The sequence below is a fragment of the Mustelus asterias genome, chromosome 8, assembly GCF_964213995.1.
Source record: "Mustelus asterias chromosome 8, sMusAst1.hap1.1, whole genome shotgun sequence".
NCBI classification, from domain to species: domain Eukaryota; kingdom Metazoa; phylum Chordata; class Chondrichthyes; order Carcharhiniformes; family Triakidae; genus Mustelus; species Mustelus asterias.
In genome coordinates this window covers 1,096,878-1,114,214 of record NC_135808.1, presented here as the reverse complement: position 1 = coordinate 1,114,214, position 17,337 = coordinate 1,096,878, and the positions used below count along the sequence as shown (strand labels likewise).

Genomic DNA, 17,337 nt, shown 5'->3' with positions numbered 1-17,337 from the left:
TTATTCAGTATTGCTGGCATTTACTGTTTTTGTTTTTGATCTCCAACATTTACAGGTTTATTTCCATGTTTTGTTGTTTGAAAACTGCATTTGGCATCAAGAACAGGAATGTTTGTAAATATAATGTTATGGTGACTTTCATTCACTGTCTGACCTAAAGTTCTGCTCACAGAACCTACTGGAGAAACAGATCTCACCCAGAGAAGACCAGTCACCAGGGCACCGCGAGCATTCGTCATATTCCTGGATTCCCTCAAAATCCAAACACCAAAGAGCCCGCTACCCCTTACCCAGCCCATCCTGAACCAGGATCAATCTCCAAAACCATCTCCTGATGCCCACCCTGAACCAGGCTGGGATCGCCAAAACCATCTCTTGATCCCATCTCTGTCAGATCACACTGCCCACTGAAGCATCCAATTTAACCCCACGACATAGAATCCTGGAATCCCTGCAATGCACAAGGAGGCCATTCGGCCCATCGAGCCTGCACCGACAATAATCCCACCCAGGCCCTATCCCCGTAACCTACAGATCCTGGGACACTAAGGGGCAATTTAGCATGGCCAATCAACCGAACCCACAGGTGTGGTCGGCTCAGTGGCACAATGGTTGGCATTGCTCCCTCACAATGCCAGTGACCCAGGTTCAATTCATGGCTTGGATCACTATGCAGAGTTTGCATGTTCTCCCCGTGTCTGCGTGGGTTTCCTCCGGGTGCTCCGATTTCTTCCCACAGTCCGAAAGACGTGCTGGTTAGGTGCATTGGCCGTGCTAAATTCTCCCTCCGTGCATCCGAAGAAGAGCCAAAGTGTGGCGATGGGGGGATTTTCACAGTAACTTCATTGCAGTGTTAATGTAAGCCGACTTGTGACACTAATAAATAAACTTAAACTTAAACATGGGAGAGGTGAGTGTACGCGGTCCAGTCATTTCACACACTCTCGTGCAGCAGAGAGGCCTGGGGCCAGGGTACTCACACCTCAGCAGCAGAGAGGCCTGGGGCCAGGGTACTCACACGTCAGCCACCAGTGCTCTGCTTGCCCGCACATTGATCACGCTGATTCAGAATAAAGCACTTGGGTTGGGCATGGGTTAGAAACTCCCCACCTCCCGTCCTCCTCCCTCACAGCAGACAGGTTCACTGGGACCATTTTAACCTGAGCAATCAATCAGTAAACTGACAGGAACGAGTGTGATGCTGCTTCTAGATGGCACCCAATTCTCATCTCGATTCAAGTCTATAGAGAGTGATATTGGACACGCGGAAAATGAATGTTCTAACCCATCTCACAGAATTATCAGCTGATGGGTTTGGTTACAGAGAGCCAAATATCAGATAGGAGAAGACACATTGAAAATAACATTAGCCAATCAGAAATAACAGACATGTAATCGAGCTTTATGTCATTTTAAATGTTTTATTTTGTATTATTAATTAAACTTATATCAGATTAAATGCAGTGAGACCAGACTCATTGAGCAGAAGGGTTGAACTACGATAAAGTTAGATGCATAGAAATTCTGCTGCACAAATGTTAACAAAGCACAGAGAAAGCCGTATATATTGGTTTATATCATGCGACAATTAATAGCCAAACACGGACATTTTAAAATGGACACTAAAGGTTGTGGTTTTGCTAAATGAAATTCACAACATCAAAATGGGTCCTGTGGAAAAGCTGTCTTCACCCAGACTGTCCAGATATTCACGTACAAAACAAAGCAACAAGAGCAGACTGGGACACACCAATAGTCACTTTATAAAGTGGGGAATCGCTAAGGCCAGTCAACTCACCGTTTTACCACCATTAAGGCTCAGACTAGATGCTCAGAGAGGCTTCAACCTACTATTAATTAGTAACCTTGAGATCACAGCAATTGGTGACACTTGTGGACGGATGTTGACATTTCCATCTGACAGTTCCCAGTTTCCCATTTTAACTGAAGCAGCAAAACAAATTGCAAAGAACGGTTCAAAAGCCAATTTAAATAGTAGATTGGGCTGTTAGGAATGGGTTAACACTCAGCTTGTGCTTAAGTCCTAAATTGGATATTAATCACTTAATAGAAACCACTGGATATATAAAAGGGTTACAGGCAGCACCGGGTGTTGGGTGTGTGCGTGGAGTTGTAAAGAGAATAAAGTGAGTTTATGAAGAAGCGGGACTTGCATCATCTTTTATTACAGAACTGCAACTGAGAGGTTCAACATGGGCAATGTTAATGGGATAGATTCTAGTCTTCACCCCCACCAGACGGTAATCTGGTGGGACAGGTCACCCACCTTTCGGCGAACCCACCCGATTATCAAACTCAAAGAGGAAACATTCCCTGGGCCTGATGGATTGTATCGGTGTATTTTAAAAACATCAAAGATGGAAACGGCAGAGGCATACAGACAGAATGTTTCCTCTCGTGGGGAAGAGGATAACGAGAAGCAACCAATGTAAGATAGTCACGCGGAAATCAAACCGGGAATTCAGAAGAAACTTCTTTACTCAGAGAATGGGGGCAATATGGAACTCACTCCCACAGGGAGTAGTTGAAGTGAATAGTATTGATGTATTTCAGGAGCAGCTAGATGAGTATTCCGCTTTGGATACAGTTGAGGGGGGACGACCTACCAGTGGTGAGCCGCAGTGCCCGGATCTCCAGCACTGAGTCCATCCCTGTGGCTCAGAAGGGAGAGTGGGAGGGCAATAGTTATTGTGGACTCGTTAGTTAGAGGGATAGATAGGAGGTTCTGTGGCAGCAAAAGAGACTCACGGATGGTATGTTGCCTCCCGGATGCCAGGGTCCGTGACATGTCGGACCGTGTTTTCAGGATTCTTAAGGGGGAGGGGGAACAGTCACAAGTCGTGGTACACGTCGGTACCAACGACATAGGTAAGAGAAGGGACGCGGGTTTAAAACAGGAATTTAAAGAGCTCGGGTGGAAGCTGAGAGCCAGGACAAATCATGTTGTCATCTCTTGTTTGTTGCCGGTGCCACATGATAGCGAGTTGAGGAGCAGGGAGAGAGTGCAGATAAACACGTGGCTGCAGGGATGGTGCAGGAGAGAGGGTTTCAGTTACATGGATAATTGGAACACATTTTGGGGAAGGTGGGACCTGTACAAACAGGATGAGTTGCACCTGAACCAGAGGGGCACCAATATCCTGGGAGGGAAATTTGCTACGGCTCTTCGGGGCAGGGGGGGGGGGGTGGTTTAAACTAATTTGTCAGGGGGATGGGAAAAGGAGCTGTAGTCCAGAAGTCAATGTTGAGTGTAGTGAGGTACTGAGGAAGATATCAAGGTCGCAGGAGTGTACCGGCAGACAGGAAGGTGGGTTGAAGTGTATCTACTTCAATGCAAGGAGCATCCGAAATAAGGTAGGTGAACTTGGAGCGTGGATTGGTACTTGGGACTACGATGTTGTGGCCATTACGGAGACATGGTTAGAACAGGGGCAGGAATGGTTGTTGGAAGTTCCGGGGTATAGATGTTTCAGTAAGAGTAGGGAAGGTGGTAAAAGAGGTGGTGGAGTAGCATTGTTAATCAAGGATAGTTTAACGGCTGCAGAAAGGCAATTCGAGGGGGATCTGCCTACTGAGGTAATATGGGCTGAAGCTAGAAACAGGAAAGGAGCAGTCACGTTGTTAGGAGTTGTCCATAGGCCCCCAAATAGTAATAGAGATGTGGAGGAAGAAATTGCAAAGCAGATTATGGATAGGTGTGGAGGTCACAGGGTAGTTGTCATGAGTGACTTTAACTTTCCAAATATTGATTGGAACCTTTATAGGTCGAATAGTTCGGATGGGGCAGTTTTTGTACAGTGTGTGCAGGAGGGTTTCCTGACACAATATGTGGATAGGCCGACAAGAGGTGGGGCCACATTGGATTTGGTATTGGGAAATGAACCTGGCCAAGTGTTAGATTTGGTTGTGGGAGAGAACTTTGGAGATAGCGACCACAATTCGGTGTCTTTCGTTATTGTAATGGAGAGGGATAGGGCCGTACGGCAGGGCAAGGTTTATAATTGGGGGAGGGGTAATTATGATGCGATTAGGCAAGAATTAGGGAGCATAAGATGGGAACAGAAACTGTCAGGGAAAGGCACAAATGAAAAGTGGAGCTTGGTCAAGGAACAAATACTGCATGTCCTTGATAGGTATGTCCCTGTCAGGCAGGGAGGAAATGTGCTATTTCTACTCCATCTGACGAAGGAGCAGCGCTCCGAAAGCTTATCATAGAAATCATAGAAACCCTACAGTGCAGAAGGAGGCCATTCGGCCCATCGAGTCTGCACCGACCACAATCCCACCCAGGCCCTACCCCCACATATTTACCCGCTAATCCCTCTAACCTACACATTCCAGGACTCTAAGGGGCAATTTTTAACCTGGCCAATCAACCTAACCCGCACATCTTTGGACTGTGGGAGGAAACCGGAGCACCCGGAGGAAACCCACGCAGACACGAGGAGAATGTGCAAACTCCACACAGACAGTGACCCGAGCCAGGAATCGAACCCAGGACCCTGGAGCTGTGAAGCAGCAGTGCTAACCACTGTGCTACCGTGCCGCCCCGTGCTACCAAATAAACCTGTTGGACTTTAACCTGGTGTTGTGAGACTTCTTACTACTTGTTCTGACACAGTGGTGTTAGATACTTGAGGATTATTTCCTGGCCAACAGTTTCATGGTTGTGTGTGATGAATACGCATTAACCGCAGTTTCTAGGAAAGCTTGAGCTACTTTAGCAATCTTTTCCCACCGAGTTGCTGAATCACTCGATTCCAATTGATTCTTTAGTGCCTCAACCTGACCTTGTATCATCTCAGCTTTATTATGAAACTCCTTCTCCATTAATTCCTTCTGTTCTTTCAATTTGCTCTCCAGCGCTAACTTCTGCTCTCTCTGCAAGTTCTCTTTTTCTTCCTCCATCTTTAGCTTCAGGTATTTGATATTTTCTTCATGAAACATCTTCTCATTGTTCCGCTGCTTCTCCAGGGTTTTAAGTGCCTCTTCCTGTGCCCTTGCCTCTTGTTCAACCTCAGCAGCTCTCTGCTTCTGAACTGCAAACGTAAAAAAGAAACTAATCGTGAATGACATTTACACAGCATCGCAAAAATGCACAGTCAAAGACACACACACACACAGACAGCCAGTCACTTACACACACAGACAAACACACACACATGATCACGATTATGGAAAATTGCAACTGAGTAATATCAACCAATAATTTCATCAGCGAACCAAAGACATACTGGCCTGTTTAAAAAGAATCAAAGAAGACCGCCATAAGTCACTTGATGTCTGAAATTGAAAATGTGACAGAGCAAACAGCTTTAAAATGCAAGCCCCAAGGTGAAGATGAGGAAAGCAAACAACACCCCATCATTTGATTTGATTTATTATTGTCACATGTATTAGTATACAGTGAAAAATATTGTTTCTTGAGTGCTATACAGACAAAGCATACTGTTCATAGAAAAGGAAAGGAGAGAGTGCAGAATGTAGTATTAAAGTCATAGCTCGGGTGTAGAGAAAGGTCAACTTAATGTGATGTAGGCCCATTCAAACGTCTGATGGCAGCAGGGAAGAAGCTGTTCTTGAGTCAGTTGGTACGTTACCTCAGACTGGCATTGTATACCAGTATTTTGTATTGTATTTTGTACACTGGCATTGGAGACAGTCCAGAGAAGGTTCACTAGGAAGAGAGTATGTCTGGGGTGCATGGGATCCTTGATTATGCTGACTGCTTTTCCGAGGCAGCGGTAAGTGTAGACAGTGGCAATGGGTGGGAGGCTGTGTTCAGTCTCTCAGTTCCAGTTCGGTAATTAAAGATGATGTAAGTCCTGCTTCTTCACTTTATTCTCTTTACAACTCCACACACCCAAAACCCAGTGCCACCTGTAACCTCTTTATATATCCAGTGACTTCTATTAAATGATTGATATCCAATTTAGGACTTAAGTAGGAAGTGAGTGTTAATTCATTCCTAACAGGCTGGTTTGAGTGATGGACTGGGCTTTGTTCACAGCACTTTGTAGTTTTTTGTGATCTTGGACAGAGCAGGAGCTATACAACCAGGAAGAATGCTTTCTGTGGTGCATCTGTAAAAGTTGGTGAGAGTCGTTGCGGACATGCCACATTTCCTTAGTCTTCTGAGAAAGTAGAGGCGTTGGTGGGCTTTCTTAACTATGGGGCATGGGGGATCCAGGACAGGTTGTTGGTAATCTGGATACCTAAAAACCTGAAGCTCTTGACCATTTCTACTTTGACCCACTGATGTAGACATGGGTATGTCCTCCACTGTGCTTCCTGAAGTCGATGACTATCTCCTTCATTTTCTTGACATTGAGGGAGAGATCATTGTTGTTTCCCCAGTTCACCAGATTCTCAGTCTCCTGGACTCCTTCTCGTCATTGTTTGAGATCCGACCCCCTACCTTCCATCAAAGAAGATTTTTGGTAATCTATAGACATTGAAACCCAACACTAAGGAAGATATGACAAAGGGTGCTGGATCTTAATCAACTATAATTCTATTAAAACAATAGGGAATTTCTAGCTAGTCAGGATATATAATCAATAGACTCTCAAACCCTACTGGTTTACTATCTTAAAATACATCCAAATAAACATCTAAAAAGTGATTACTGTTCTACTCTCACGACTACCGTAGACATGGTATCCAAATTCGTGGAATATACAGCCAGTGGGGGCTTTAAAAGCTGGGTTTTACCAAGCCAGAGGCAGACATCATTAGAGATTTTTGGAAAATGATTTCAGCATAATCAGTGACAGAACATACACAGCTTCTAGCCATGATGTGGAGATATCGGCGTTGGACTGGGGTAGGCACAGTAAGAGGTTTCACAACACCAGGTTAAAGTCCAACAGGTTTGTTTGGTAGCACAAGCTTTCAGAGCGCTGCTCCTTCCTCAGGTGAGTGAAGGATTGGGTTCACAAACAGGATATATATAGGCACAGACTCAATTTACAAGATAATGGTTGGAATGCGAGTCTCAACAGGTAATCAAGTCTTTACAGGTGCAGACAATGCTAGTAGAGAAAGGGTTAAGCACAGGTTAAAGAGGTGTGAATTGTCTCAAGCCAGGACAATTAGTGAGATTTTGCAAGCCCAGGCTACCAAATAAACAGTTGGACTTTAACCTGGTGTTGTGAGACTTCTTACTACAGCTTCTAGCGGTAAACAATTTAAGAGATTCATAATCGTATGAGTGAAGGTACTTCAGTCTTAAATAGCTTACTCGCTTATCCTGAGACAACAGCCCCTACTTCAAAACGTTCTCACCGGGGAAACAATCTCTCACCGTCTATCCTGTCAGACCCCCTCAGAATCTTATATCTTTCAATGATATCACCACTTATGGGCGGCACGGTGGATTGGCACTGCTGCCTCACAGCGCCAGGGACCCAAGTTCGATTCCCGGCTTGGGTCACTGTCTGTGTGGAGTCTGAAAGTTCTCCCCATGTCTGCATGGGTTTCCTCCGGGTGCTCCAGTTTCCTCCCACAGTCTGAAAGATGTGCTGGTTAGGTGCATTGGCCATGCTAAGTTCTCCCTCAGTGTACCCGAATAGGCGGTGGAGTGTGGCAACTAGGGGCTTTTCACAGTTACTTCACTGCAGTGTTAATGTCAGCCTACTTGTGACACCAATAAATAAAACTTTTTTAAAATATTTTAAAAATTGGCTGAAAAATCTGTGATGCAGGGAACGTCCAGAGGAGGCCGAGATAGATCATCCACTCAGCACTCCTATCTAAAGATTGTCAGTGATTGCTTCAGTCTTATCTTTTGCACTGATGTGCTGGGCTCCTCCATCATTAAAGATGAGATATTTGTTAAGGCTCCCCCTCCTCCTACTTAATTGTCCACCACTATTTAGGACTGGATGTGGCAGGATTGCAGAGCTTAGATCTGATCCGTTGGTTGTGCGTTTGCTTAGCTCTGCTTATGCTGTTTGGCACTTTTGTACGTTTTCCAGATTGATACCGCATTTTTAGGTTTGCCTGGTGTTGCTCCTGGCATGCCCTCCTGCACTCTTCATTGAACCAGAGTCGATCCTCTGGCTTGGTGGTAATGGTAGAGTGGGGGATATGTCGGGCCATGAAGTTACAGATTGTGGTTGAGTACAATTCTGCTGCTGATGGTCCATAGCGACTGGTTGCCCAGTCTTGAGTTGTTAGATCTGTTCAAAATCTATTTCATTTAGCACAGTGCCAGTGCTGCGCAACATGGAGGGTATCCTCAATGTGAAGATGGGACTTTGTCTCCACAAGGATTGTGTGGTTGTCAATCCAACCGATAAGGTCATGGACAGATGGATCAGCAGCAGGTAGGTTGGTAAGGATTAAGACAGATATCATAGAATCCCTACAGTGCAGAAGGAGGCAATTCGTCCCATCGAGTCTGCACTGACCACAATCCCACTCAGGCCCTATTCCCATAAACGCACATATTTACCCTGCTATTCCCCCTGACATTAGGGTCAATTTAGCATGGCCAATCCACCTAATCTATACATCTTTGGATTGTGGGAGGAAACTGGAGCACCAAGAGGAATCCCACGCAGACACGGGGAGAATGTGCACACAGACAGTGACCCGAGTCCGGAATTGAACCCGGGACCCTGGCACTGTGAGGCAGCAGTGCTAACCACTGTGCCACCGTGCTGCCCATGTCTTTCCTTTTCGGTTCCCTTACCACCTGCCGCAGACCCTTTAGGAGCCGGCCAGCTCGGTTATTAGTGCTGCTGCTGAGCCACTTTTGGTGATGGACATTGAAGTCCCCACCCAGAGTATATTCTGCACCCTTGCCACCCTCAGTACTTCCTCCAGGTGGTGTTCAACATTCATCAGCTGGGGCTTGGTCGACATTGTTGGTGGGTCAGGACATACCCAGGGTTAGTGATGGTGGTCCATGGTCCATCTCCAACACTTCCCTTCTCTTCCTTGACCTTGCTGTCTCTATTTTTGGTAATAGAATGACCATCAATATCAATTACAAGCCCACCGACTTCCACAGCTACCTTGATTGTAGCTCTTCACATCTTACTTCTTGTAAGAACTGCATCCCATTCTCCCAGTTTTTCTGTTCTGATGATAAAATTACACTTCTGACATGTTCTACCTTTTTCCTTAACTGAGGTTCAACTCCCCTGACCTGTGGTTAATAGGGCACTCGACCGAGTTCGACTCATTTCCCATACCTCTGCCCTCACCCCTTCCCTTCCCTCCCTGAAACATGATAGGATCCTCCTTGTCCTCACTTTCCACGCCCCCAGCCTCCATATTCAAAGGATCAGCTAGAATCATAGAGGTTTACAGCCTGGAAACAGGCCCTTCGGCCCAACTTGTTCATACCTCCCAGTTTTTGCCATTAAGCTCGTCCCAATTGCCCACATTTGGCCCATATCCCTCTATACCCATCGTACCCATGTAACTGTCTAAATGCTTTTTAAAAGACAAATTGTACCCGCCTCTACTACTACCTCTGGCAGCTTGTTTCAGACACTCACCACCCTCTGTGTGAAAAAAATTGCCCCTCTGCACCCTTTTGTCTCTCTCCCCTTTCACCTTAAACCTATGCCCTCTAGTTTTAGACTCCCCTACCTTTGGGAAAATATGTTGACTATTTACCTTATCTATGCTCCTCATTATTTTATAGATCTCCATAAGATCACCCCTAAGCCTCCTACGCTCCAGGGAAAAAAAGTCCCAGTCTATTCAGCCTCTCCCTTTATAACTCAAACCACCAAGTCCCGGTAGCATCCTAGTAAATCTTTTCTGCACTCTTTCCAGTTTAATAATATCCTTTCCATAATAGGGTGACCAGAACTATACACAGTATTCTAAGTGTGGCCTTACCAATGTCTTGTACAACTTCAACAAGACGTCCCAACTCCTGTATTCAGTGTTCTGACCAATGAAACCAAGCATGCCGAATGCCTTCTTCACCACTCTGTCCACCTGTGACTCCACTTTCAAGGAGCCATGAACCTATACCCCTAGATCTCTTTGTTCTATAACTCTCCCTCTTCTGCCATTTTCGCAAACACCAGCATGATGCCACCATGAAACACATCTTCCCCTCACCCACATTGCCAGCATTCTGCAGGGACCGTTCTCTCCATAACACCCTGGTCCAGACCTCCATCACTTCCAGCACCCTGTCCCTTTCCCACGGCACCTTCCCATACAGTTGCAGAAGATGCAACACCTGCCCCTTTACCTCCTTCCTCCTCACCATTCAAGGCCCCAAACACTCCTTTCAAGTTAAGCAGCGTTTCTCTTTACATCCTTCAATTTCGTCTGTTTTATTTGCAGTTCTCAATGCAGTCTCCTCTACATTGGGGAGACTAAACGCAGACTGAGTGACCGCTTTGTGGAACACCTTCACTAAGCCGCAAGCATGATACCAACCTTCTTGTTCCTTGCTATTTTAACTCAACACCTTGCACTCATATGCACATATGTCTGTCCTTGGCCTGCTGTAATGCTCTAGTGAAGACCAGCACTGGCTGGAGGAGCAGCATCTCATCGTCCAGTTGGGCATGTTGCAGCCTCCAGGACTCAACATTGAATTCGGCAATGTGGGAACGTGGCTCCTTTAAGGGAGAGGGGAGTCCTTTGTGGGCCACGTGGCCGGGCCGGAGCCAATGGAGTGCAAGCACATGAACCTGAGCCAATCGGAGTGCAGTCCCTGGGCTGAAAGGCTTCAGTTGGAGTCAGGACGTTGTTTGGAGTAGACCTGTATTGTTGCTCTGTTTAAACCCTTCATTGTATATAGTTCTTATCAATCAATAAATACTTAGTTATTTGTCACATCGAGTTGTTTCGGGTATTACTGGCAGCTTTAGATTGTGACCTCTCCCCATGTTAAACCATTTTAAAAAATAGTCCATGCAGGTGTTAACTCGTAAACCCCCACCCCTCTCCCCCACCAGGCAATCTGTCTTTGGTTCTTAACAATCTCTTGTCACAATCTCTCACAGTTACACTTTGAAATCTAACACATCTAAACATAACACGGAGCGGCACGTTAGCACAGTGGTTAGCACTGCTGCCTCGCAGCTCCAGGGACCTGGGTTTGATTTCTGACTTGGGTCACTGTCTGTAAGGAGTTTGCACGTTCTCCTAGTGTCTGCGTGGGTTTCCTCCGGGTGCTCCGGTTTCCTCCCACAGTCCAAAGGTGTGCGGGTTAGGTGCATTGGCCCTGCTAAATTGCCCCTTAATGTCCCGGGATGTGTAGGTTAGAGGGATTAGCAGGGTAAATGTGTGGGGTTGTGGGGATAGGGCCTGGGGTGGTATGGTTGTCGGTGAAGCCTGCACTGACAACCATCCCACCCAGGCTCTGTCCCTGTAACCCTACGTATTTACCCTACTAATCCCCCTGACACTAAGGGTCAATTTTGCATGGCCAATCCACCTAACCAGCACATCTTTGGACTGTGGGAGGAAACTGGAACACCTAGAGGAAATCCATGCAGACACGGGGAGAATGTGCAAACTTCACACAGACAGTCACCCGAGGCTGGAATTGAATCCAAGTACCTGGAGTTGTGAGGTAGCGGTGCTAACCACTGTGCCACTGTGCTGCCCTCGCATCCAGCACCTGACGTATTTTGCTTATTATAGCGATGATGGTGTCTGGGGTGTTTTCTGTGAGGTATGATTCTGTAAGTATGACTATGTCAGACTAATGCTTCATAAGTCTGTGAGGCAACTCTCCTCATTTTGGCACAAGCCTCCAGTTGTTAGTAAGGAGGACTTTGCCAGGTTGACAGAACTGGGTCTGGTGTTGTTATTTCTGGTGTCTAAGTCGATACCGGGGTAGTTCATTCCTTCTTATAGTGGCATGCTAGGTCATTTCAGAGGAAATAAATACAATAGTTATCACCAGAGAAGAAGAACTAGTGAAACTAATGGGGCTAGATGCCCTGGACCTGATGGATTGCATCCTAGGATATTGAAGGAAATAGCTACAGAGATACTGGATGCACTGGCATTAATCCAAGAATCCTTAGACTAGGGAAACATACAAGTGGATTGGAAAACTGCCAATGTAAGACCTTTATTCGAAAAGGGAGGGAGACAAAAAAACAGGTAACTATAGTCCAGTTAGCTTAACATCTGTCAGTGGGAAAATGTTAGAGTCCATTATAAGGGATGTAATAGCAGAGCTTCAGAAATACATAATGTAATCAAACAGAGTCAGCAAGGCTTTGTGAAGAGGAAATCATGTCTGAGAAATTTATCGGAATTCTTTGAGCTGGTAATGAGCAGGATAGATAAAGGGGAACCAGCAGATGTAGTATACTTGGGTTTCCAGTTTGATTAGGTACTGCACAAAAGACTACATAATAAGATAAGATCCCATGGTGTTGAGGGTAGAATATTAGGATGGATAGAGGATTGGCTAACTGATAGAAGACAGAGTTGGGATAAGAGGGGTGCTTTCAGGATGGCAACCTATAACTAGAGGAGTGCCACAAGGATTAGTGCAAGGGCCACAATTATTTACAACATATATTAATGACTTGGACAAGGGAAGTGAATATACTATTACAAAGTTTGCGGATGACACAAAAATAGGTGGGAAGGAAAGTGGTGAAGGTGACACAGAGTCTGTAGAGGGATACAGAGAGGTTTGGTAAGTGGGCAAAAACTTGGGAGATGGAATATAATGTGAAGTTATGCACTTTGGTAGGGCGAATAAAGAAGCTGAATATTATTTAAATGGGGAAAGGCTGCAGAAAGCTGCAGCACAGAGGGATTTGGGGGTCCTCATGCATAAATCACTAAAACCTAGTACGTAAGTTCTAAGGGGTTATAGGGAAGGCAAATGGAATGTTGACCTTTATTTCAAATGGAATGGATTATAAAATAGGAAAATCCACTAAAAACTATATAATACACGAGTTAGACCATACCTGGAATACTGTTCCAAGGAAAGATAGATTTGATTTGATTTATTATTGTCACATGCATCAGTATACAGTGAAAAGTGTAATTTCTTGCAAGCTATACAGACAAAGCATACCGTTCATAGAGAAGGAAAAGAGAGGGTGCAGAATGTAGTGTTACAGTCATAGCAAGGGTGTAGAGAAAGATCAACTTAATGCGAGGTAGAGTAATAGAGTCATGGAAACATGCTCTTCAGCCCAACTTGTCCATGCCACCCCTTTTTTAACCCCTAAGCGAGTCCCAATTGCCCACGTTTAGCCCATATCCCTCTCTACCCATCTTACCCATGTAACTGTCTAAATGATTTTTAAAAGACAAAATTGTACCGCCTCTACTACTACCTCTGGCAGCTTGTTCCAGACACTCACCACCCTCTGTGTGAAAAAATTGCCCCTCTGGACCCTTTTGTATCTCTCCCCTCTCACTTTAAACCTATGCCCTGTAGTTTTAGACTCCCCTACCTTTGGGAAAAGATATTGACTATCTAGCTGATCCATGCCCCTCATTATTTTATAGACCTCTCACCCCTAAGCCTCCTACGCTCCAGGGAAAAAAGTCCCAGTCTATCCAGCCTTTTCTTATAATTCAAACCATCAAGTTCCGGTAGTATCCGAGTAAACCTTTTCTGCACTCTTTCTAGTTTAATAATATCCTTTCTATAATAGGGTGACCAGAATTGTACACAGTATTCCAAGTGTGGCCCATTCAAAAGTCTGATGGCAGCAGGGAAGAAGCCGTTCTTGAGCAGTTGGTACATGACCTCAGATTTTGTAACCGGCATTGTACACCAGTATTTTGTATTGTATTTTGTATACCGGCATTGGAGGCAGTCCAAAGAAGGTTCACCCCAGGTATAGAGGGATTTCCTTATGAGGAGGGGTTGAGTAGGTCGGGGATCCTGTGCTCATTGGAGATTAGCAGAATAAGAGGTGACCGTATTGAGACATTTAGGATTTTTGGGGGCTTTACAGGGTAGATGCTGAGAGGTTGTTTACCCTTGTGGGAGGACCAGAGCGCATAATCTCAGAGTAAAGGCATTGCCCATTTAAGACAGAGATGAGAAGGAATTTCTTCTTTTCATAGAATCTCTACAGTGCAGAAGATGGCAATTTGGTCCTTCGAGTCTTCACTGACTCTCCGAAGAGCATCTTACCCAGATACCCATCTGCCCCCTTCCACGCCCCGCTCTCCCCTCCCGGCCCTATCCCTGTAACTCTGCGCATTTACCATAGACAATCCACCTAACCTACACATCTTTGGACTGTGGGGGGAGGATTTGATCGTGCCTCACAAATTTGATAGAATTTTTTGAGGAGGTAACTAAGTGTGTTGATGAAGGTAGGGCAGTTGATGTCATATACATGGATTTTAGTCAGGCGTTTGATAAGGTCCCCCATGGTCAGCTTATGATGAAAGTGAGGAGGTGTGGGATAGAGGGAAAGTTGGCCGATTGGATAGGTAACTGGCTATCTGATCGAAGACAGAGGGTGGTGGTGGATGGAAAATTTTCGGATTGGAGGCAGGTTGCTAGCGGAGTGCCGCAGGGATCAGTGCTTGGTCCTCTGCTCTTTGTGATTTTTATTAATGACTTAGAGGAGGGGGCTGAAGGGTGGATCAGTAAATTTGCTGATGACACCAAGATTGGTGGAGTAGTGGATGAGGTGGAGGGCTGTTGTAGGCTGCAAAGAGACATAGATAGGATGCAAAGCTGGGCTGAAAAATGGCAAATGGAGTTTAACCCTGATAAATGTGAGGTGATTCATTTTGGTAGGACTAATTTAAATATGGATTACAGGGTCAAAGGTAGGGTTCTGAAGACTGTGGAGGTACAGAGAGATCTTGGGGTCCATATCCACAGATCTCTAAAGGTTGCCACTCAAGTGGATAGAGCTGTGAAGAAGGCCTATAGTGTGTTAGCTTTTATTAACATGGGTTTGGAGTTTAAGAGCCGTGGGGTTATGCTGCAACTGTACAGGACCTTGGTGAGACCACATTTGGAATATTGTGTGCAGTTCTGGTCACCTCACTATAAGAAGGATGTGGAAGCACTGGAAAGAGTGCAGAGGAGATTTACCAGGATGCTGCCTGATTTGGAGGGTAGGTCTTATGAGGAAAGGTTGAGGGAGCTAGGGCTGTTCTCTCTGGAGCGGAGGAGGCTGAGGGGAGACTTAATAGAGGTTTATAAAATGATGAAGGGGATAGATAGAGTGAACGTTCAAAGACTATTTCCTCGGGTGGATGGAGCTATTACAAGGGGGCATAACTATAGGGTTCATGGTGGGAGATATAGGAAGGATATCAGAGGTAGGTTCTTTATGCAGAGAGTGGTTGGGGTGTGGAATGGACTGCCTGCAGTGATAGTGGAGTCAGACACTTTAGGAACATTTAAGCGGTTATTGGATAGGCACATGGAGCACACCAGGATGATAGGGAGTGGGACAGCTTGATCTTGGATTCAGATAAAGCTCGGCACAACATCGTGGGCCGAAGGGCCTGTTCTGTGCTGTACTGTTCTATGTTCTATGTTCTATGAAACCAGAGCACCTGGAGGAAACTCACACAGATATGGTGAGAACGTGCAGACTCCACGCAGACAGTGACCCAAGGCCAGAATTCAACCCGGGTCCTGGCACTGTGAGGCAGCAGTGCTAACCACTGTGTCACTGTGTTGCCCTCAGAGAGTAGTGAATCTGTGGAATTTTGTGGAATTCTTTCCCGCAGAAGGCTGTAGAGGCTGGGTCGTTAAGTGTGTTCAAGGCTGAGATAAGCAGATTTTTAATCAGTAAGGGAATCGAGGGCTTTGGGGATAAGGTGGAAAAGTGAAGTTAAAGATTATCATTTCAGATCAGCCATGATCCAATCGAATGGTGGAATAAAGCTTGAGGGATTGAATGGCCTACTGCTGTTGCTATTCCCCTTCCTATTCCTTTTCCACTCTCACTCTGTGTGGAGCTGCTTTGTACTTCAAACATTGTGAGTCTTCAATTGACATCATTCATATTTTCAGCTCCTGCGCATTAAATTGCTCCATACCTACGTCATCTACTCCTCCCACCAGTAACATTACTGTAACTTCCTTACCCGCCAGCTCTTTATCCTTGGTTGCCAGCATCTGGTCAGCCTGTAGCACGGAATCAGCTTCTGGAGTTTTCAGTTTCATGAACTTGTCCAAGGCCTCTTCAGCCTGTGAGTGCGGAGGAATTGGAAATACAATTAAAGGAATGTCAGGGAGGGAAAATTTCATTTGCAGAACTTCACACAGATTTATTACCAACAGGTAGAAATGTTGAGAAAGGGGAGCTCACTGATTTATTACAGAGAATTCGATCTGATATACATGTTGGAGCAGGAGTACTCTGGTCTATCACTCTGCAATCCTGTTGGATTGCTGAAGCAAGAGTTCTCACTGGCTTATTTTGCAAAAAGGCACTCTTTGCTTCTCAGGTTAGTGGGGACACTTCCTCTTTCTCTCAACCTTTCTGTATCCTGACAGTGCATACGGTCAGACTTGTTTTTTTCTGTAGCTAATTACTCCTGGAACATGTTGCTATTCTGTCGTGAGGGACTTATAGCTTGATGGGCATTACACATCAAGCACACTCGCACACACAGAAAAACAAAGGGACAATTTACTGTTACCAATCCACCGAACCTGCACATCTTTGGACTGTGGGAGGAAACCAGAGCACCCGGAGGAAACCCACGCAGACACGGGGAGAACGTGCAAACTCCACACAGACAGTCAGCCAAGGCCCGAATCGAACCCGAGTCCCTGGAACTGCGGCAGCAGTGCTAACCACTGTGCCACCATGACGCCAATGGGAACACTAACAAAAATAATTTCCAGAGAATTTTAGTTAATGTAAAATTGTATGAGATTCCCTGCTGGAGACCAGGGCTAAATGGGTGGACAATACTTACCTTATTCCCTTTTCCAGGACTGGAGCGGAATTGCAGAATCATCTTCTGACGATCTTCTTTGTAGCGTTGATACCCACCAGGCCAAGCGTAAAATCCCTCTTTCAGTTTCTTCACCATCTCAGTGGACAGGGTCTCCAGCAGGTTTGTACACGTCTCCATGGAAGCAGCTTCATTCTTGTCACAAAATCCAATATAATGCTTTTGTACATTGGCCTGACAATGACAGAAAATCCAAATTGTGTAACTTAATCGAACAACAGCATTGGGGCAGGAATCGGATTGGGTGAAAGGACTAATAACATTGTTAAAACTATAAATGTTGGGAAATTCATAGCAAATCAGTAAACATTTGGGGAGAGAATTTAACTCACCAGATCATTATCAGAGGCCTCTGGATTACTACTGTAATGTTTCAAATAACACACATCATGAATA

The 17,337-nt window shown here is 45.4% G+C and overlaps 1 protein-coding gene across 1 annotated transcript in view; it reads right to left on the bottom strand.

Moving 5' to 3' along the window:
• Nucleotides 1–1,412: 1,412 nt before the first annotated feature.
• Nucleotides 1,413–17,337, bottom strand: part of LOC144496739 (guanylate-binding protein 1-like) — a 38,610-nt gene continuing 22,685 nt past the window's right edge. Inside the window, exons 8-10 of the mRNA XM_078217251.1 lie at nt 16,903–17,115; nt 16,063–16,165; nt 1,413–5,060 (exon numbers count right to left, since the gene is read on the bottom strand). Coding sequence (XP_078073377.1) covers nt 4,663–5,060; nt 16,063–16,165; nt 16,903–17,115 — 714 coding nt within the window. The 3' untranslated portion in view covers nt 1,413–4,662. The remainder of the gene's footprint in view (nt 5,061–16,062; nt 16,166–16,902; nt 17,116–17,337) is intronic.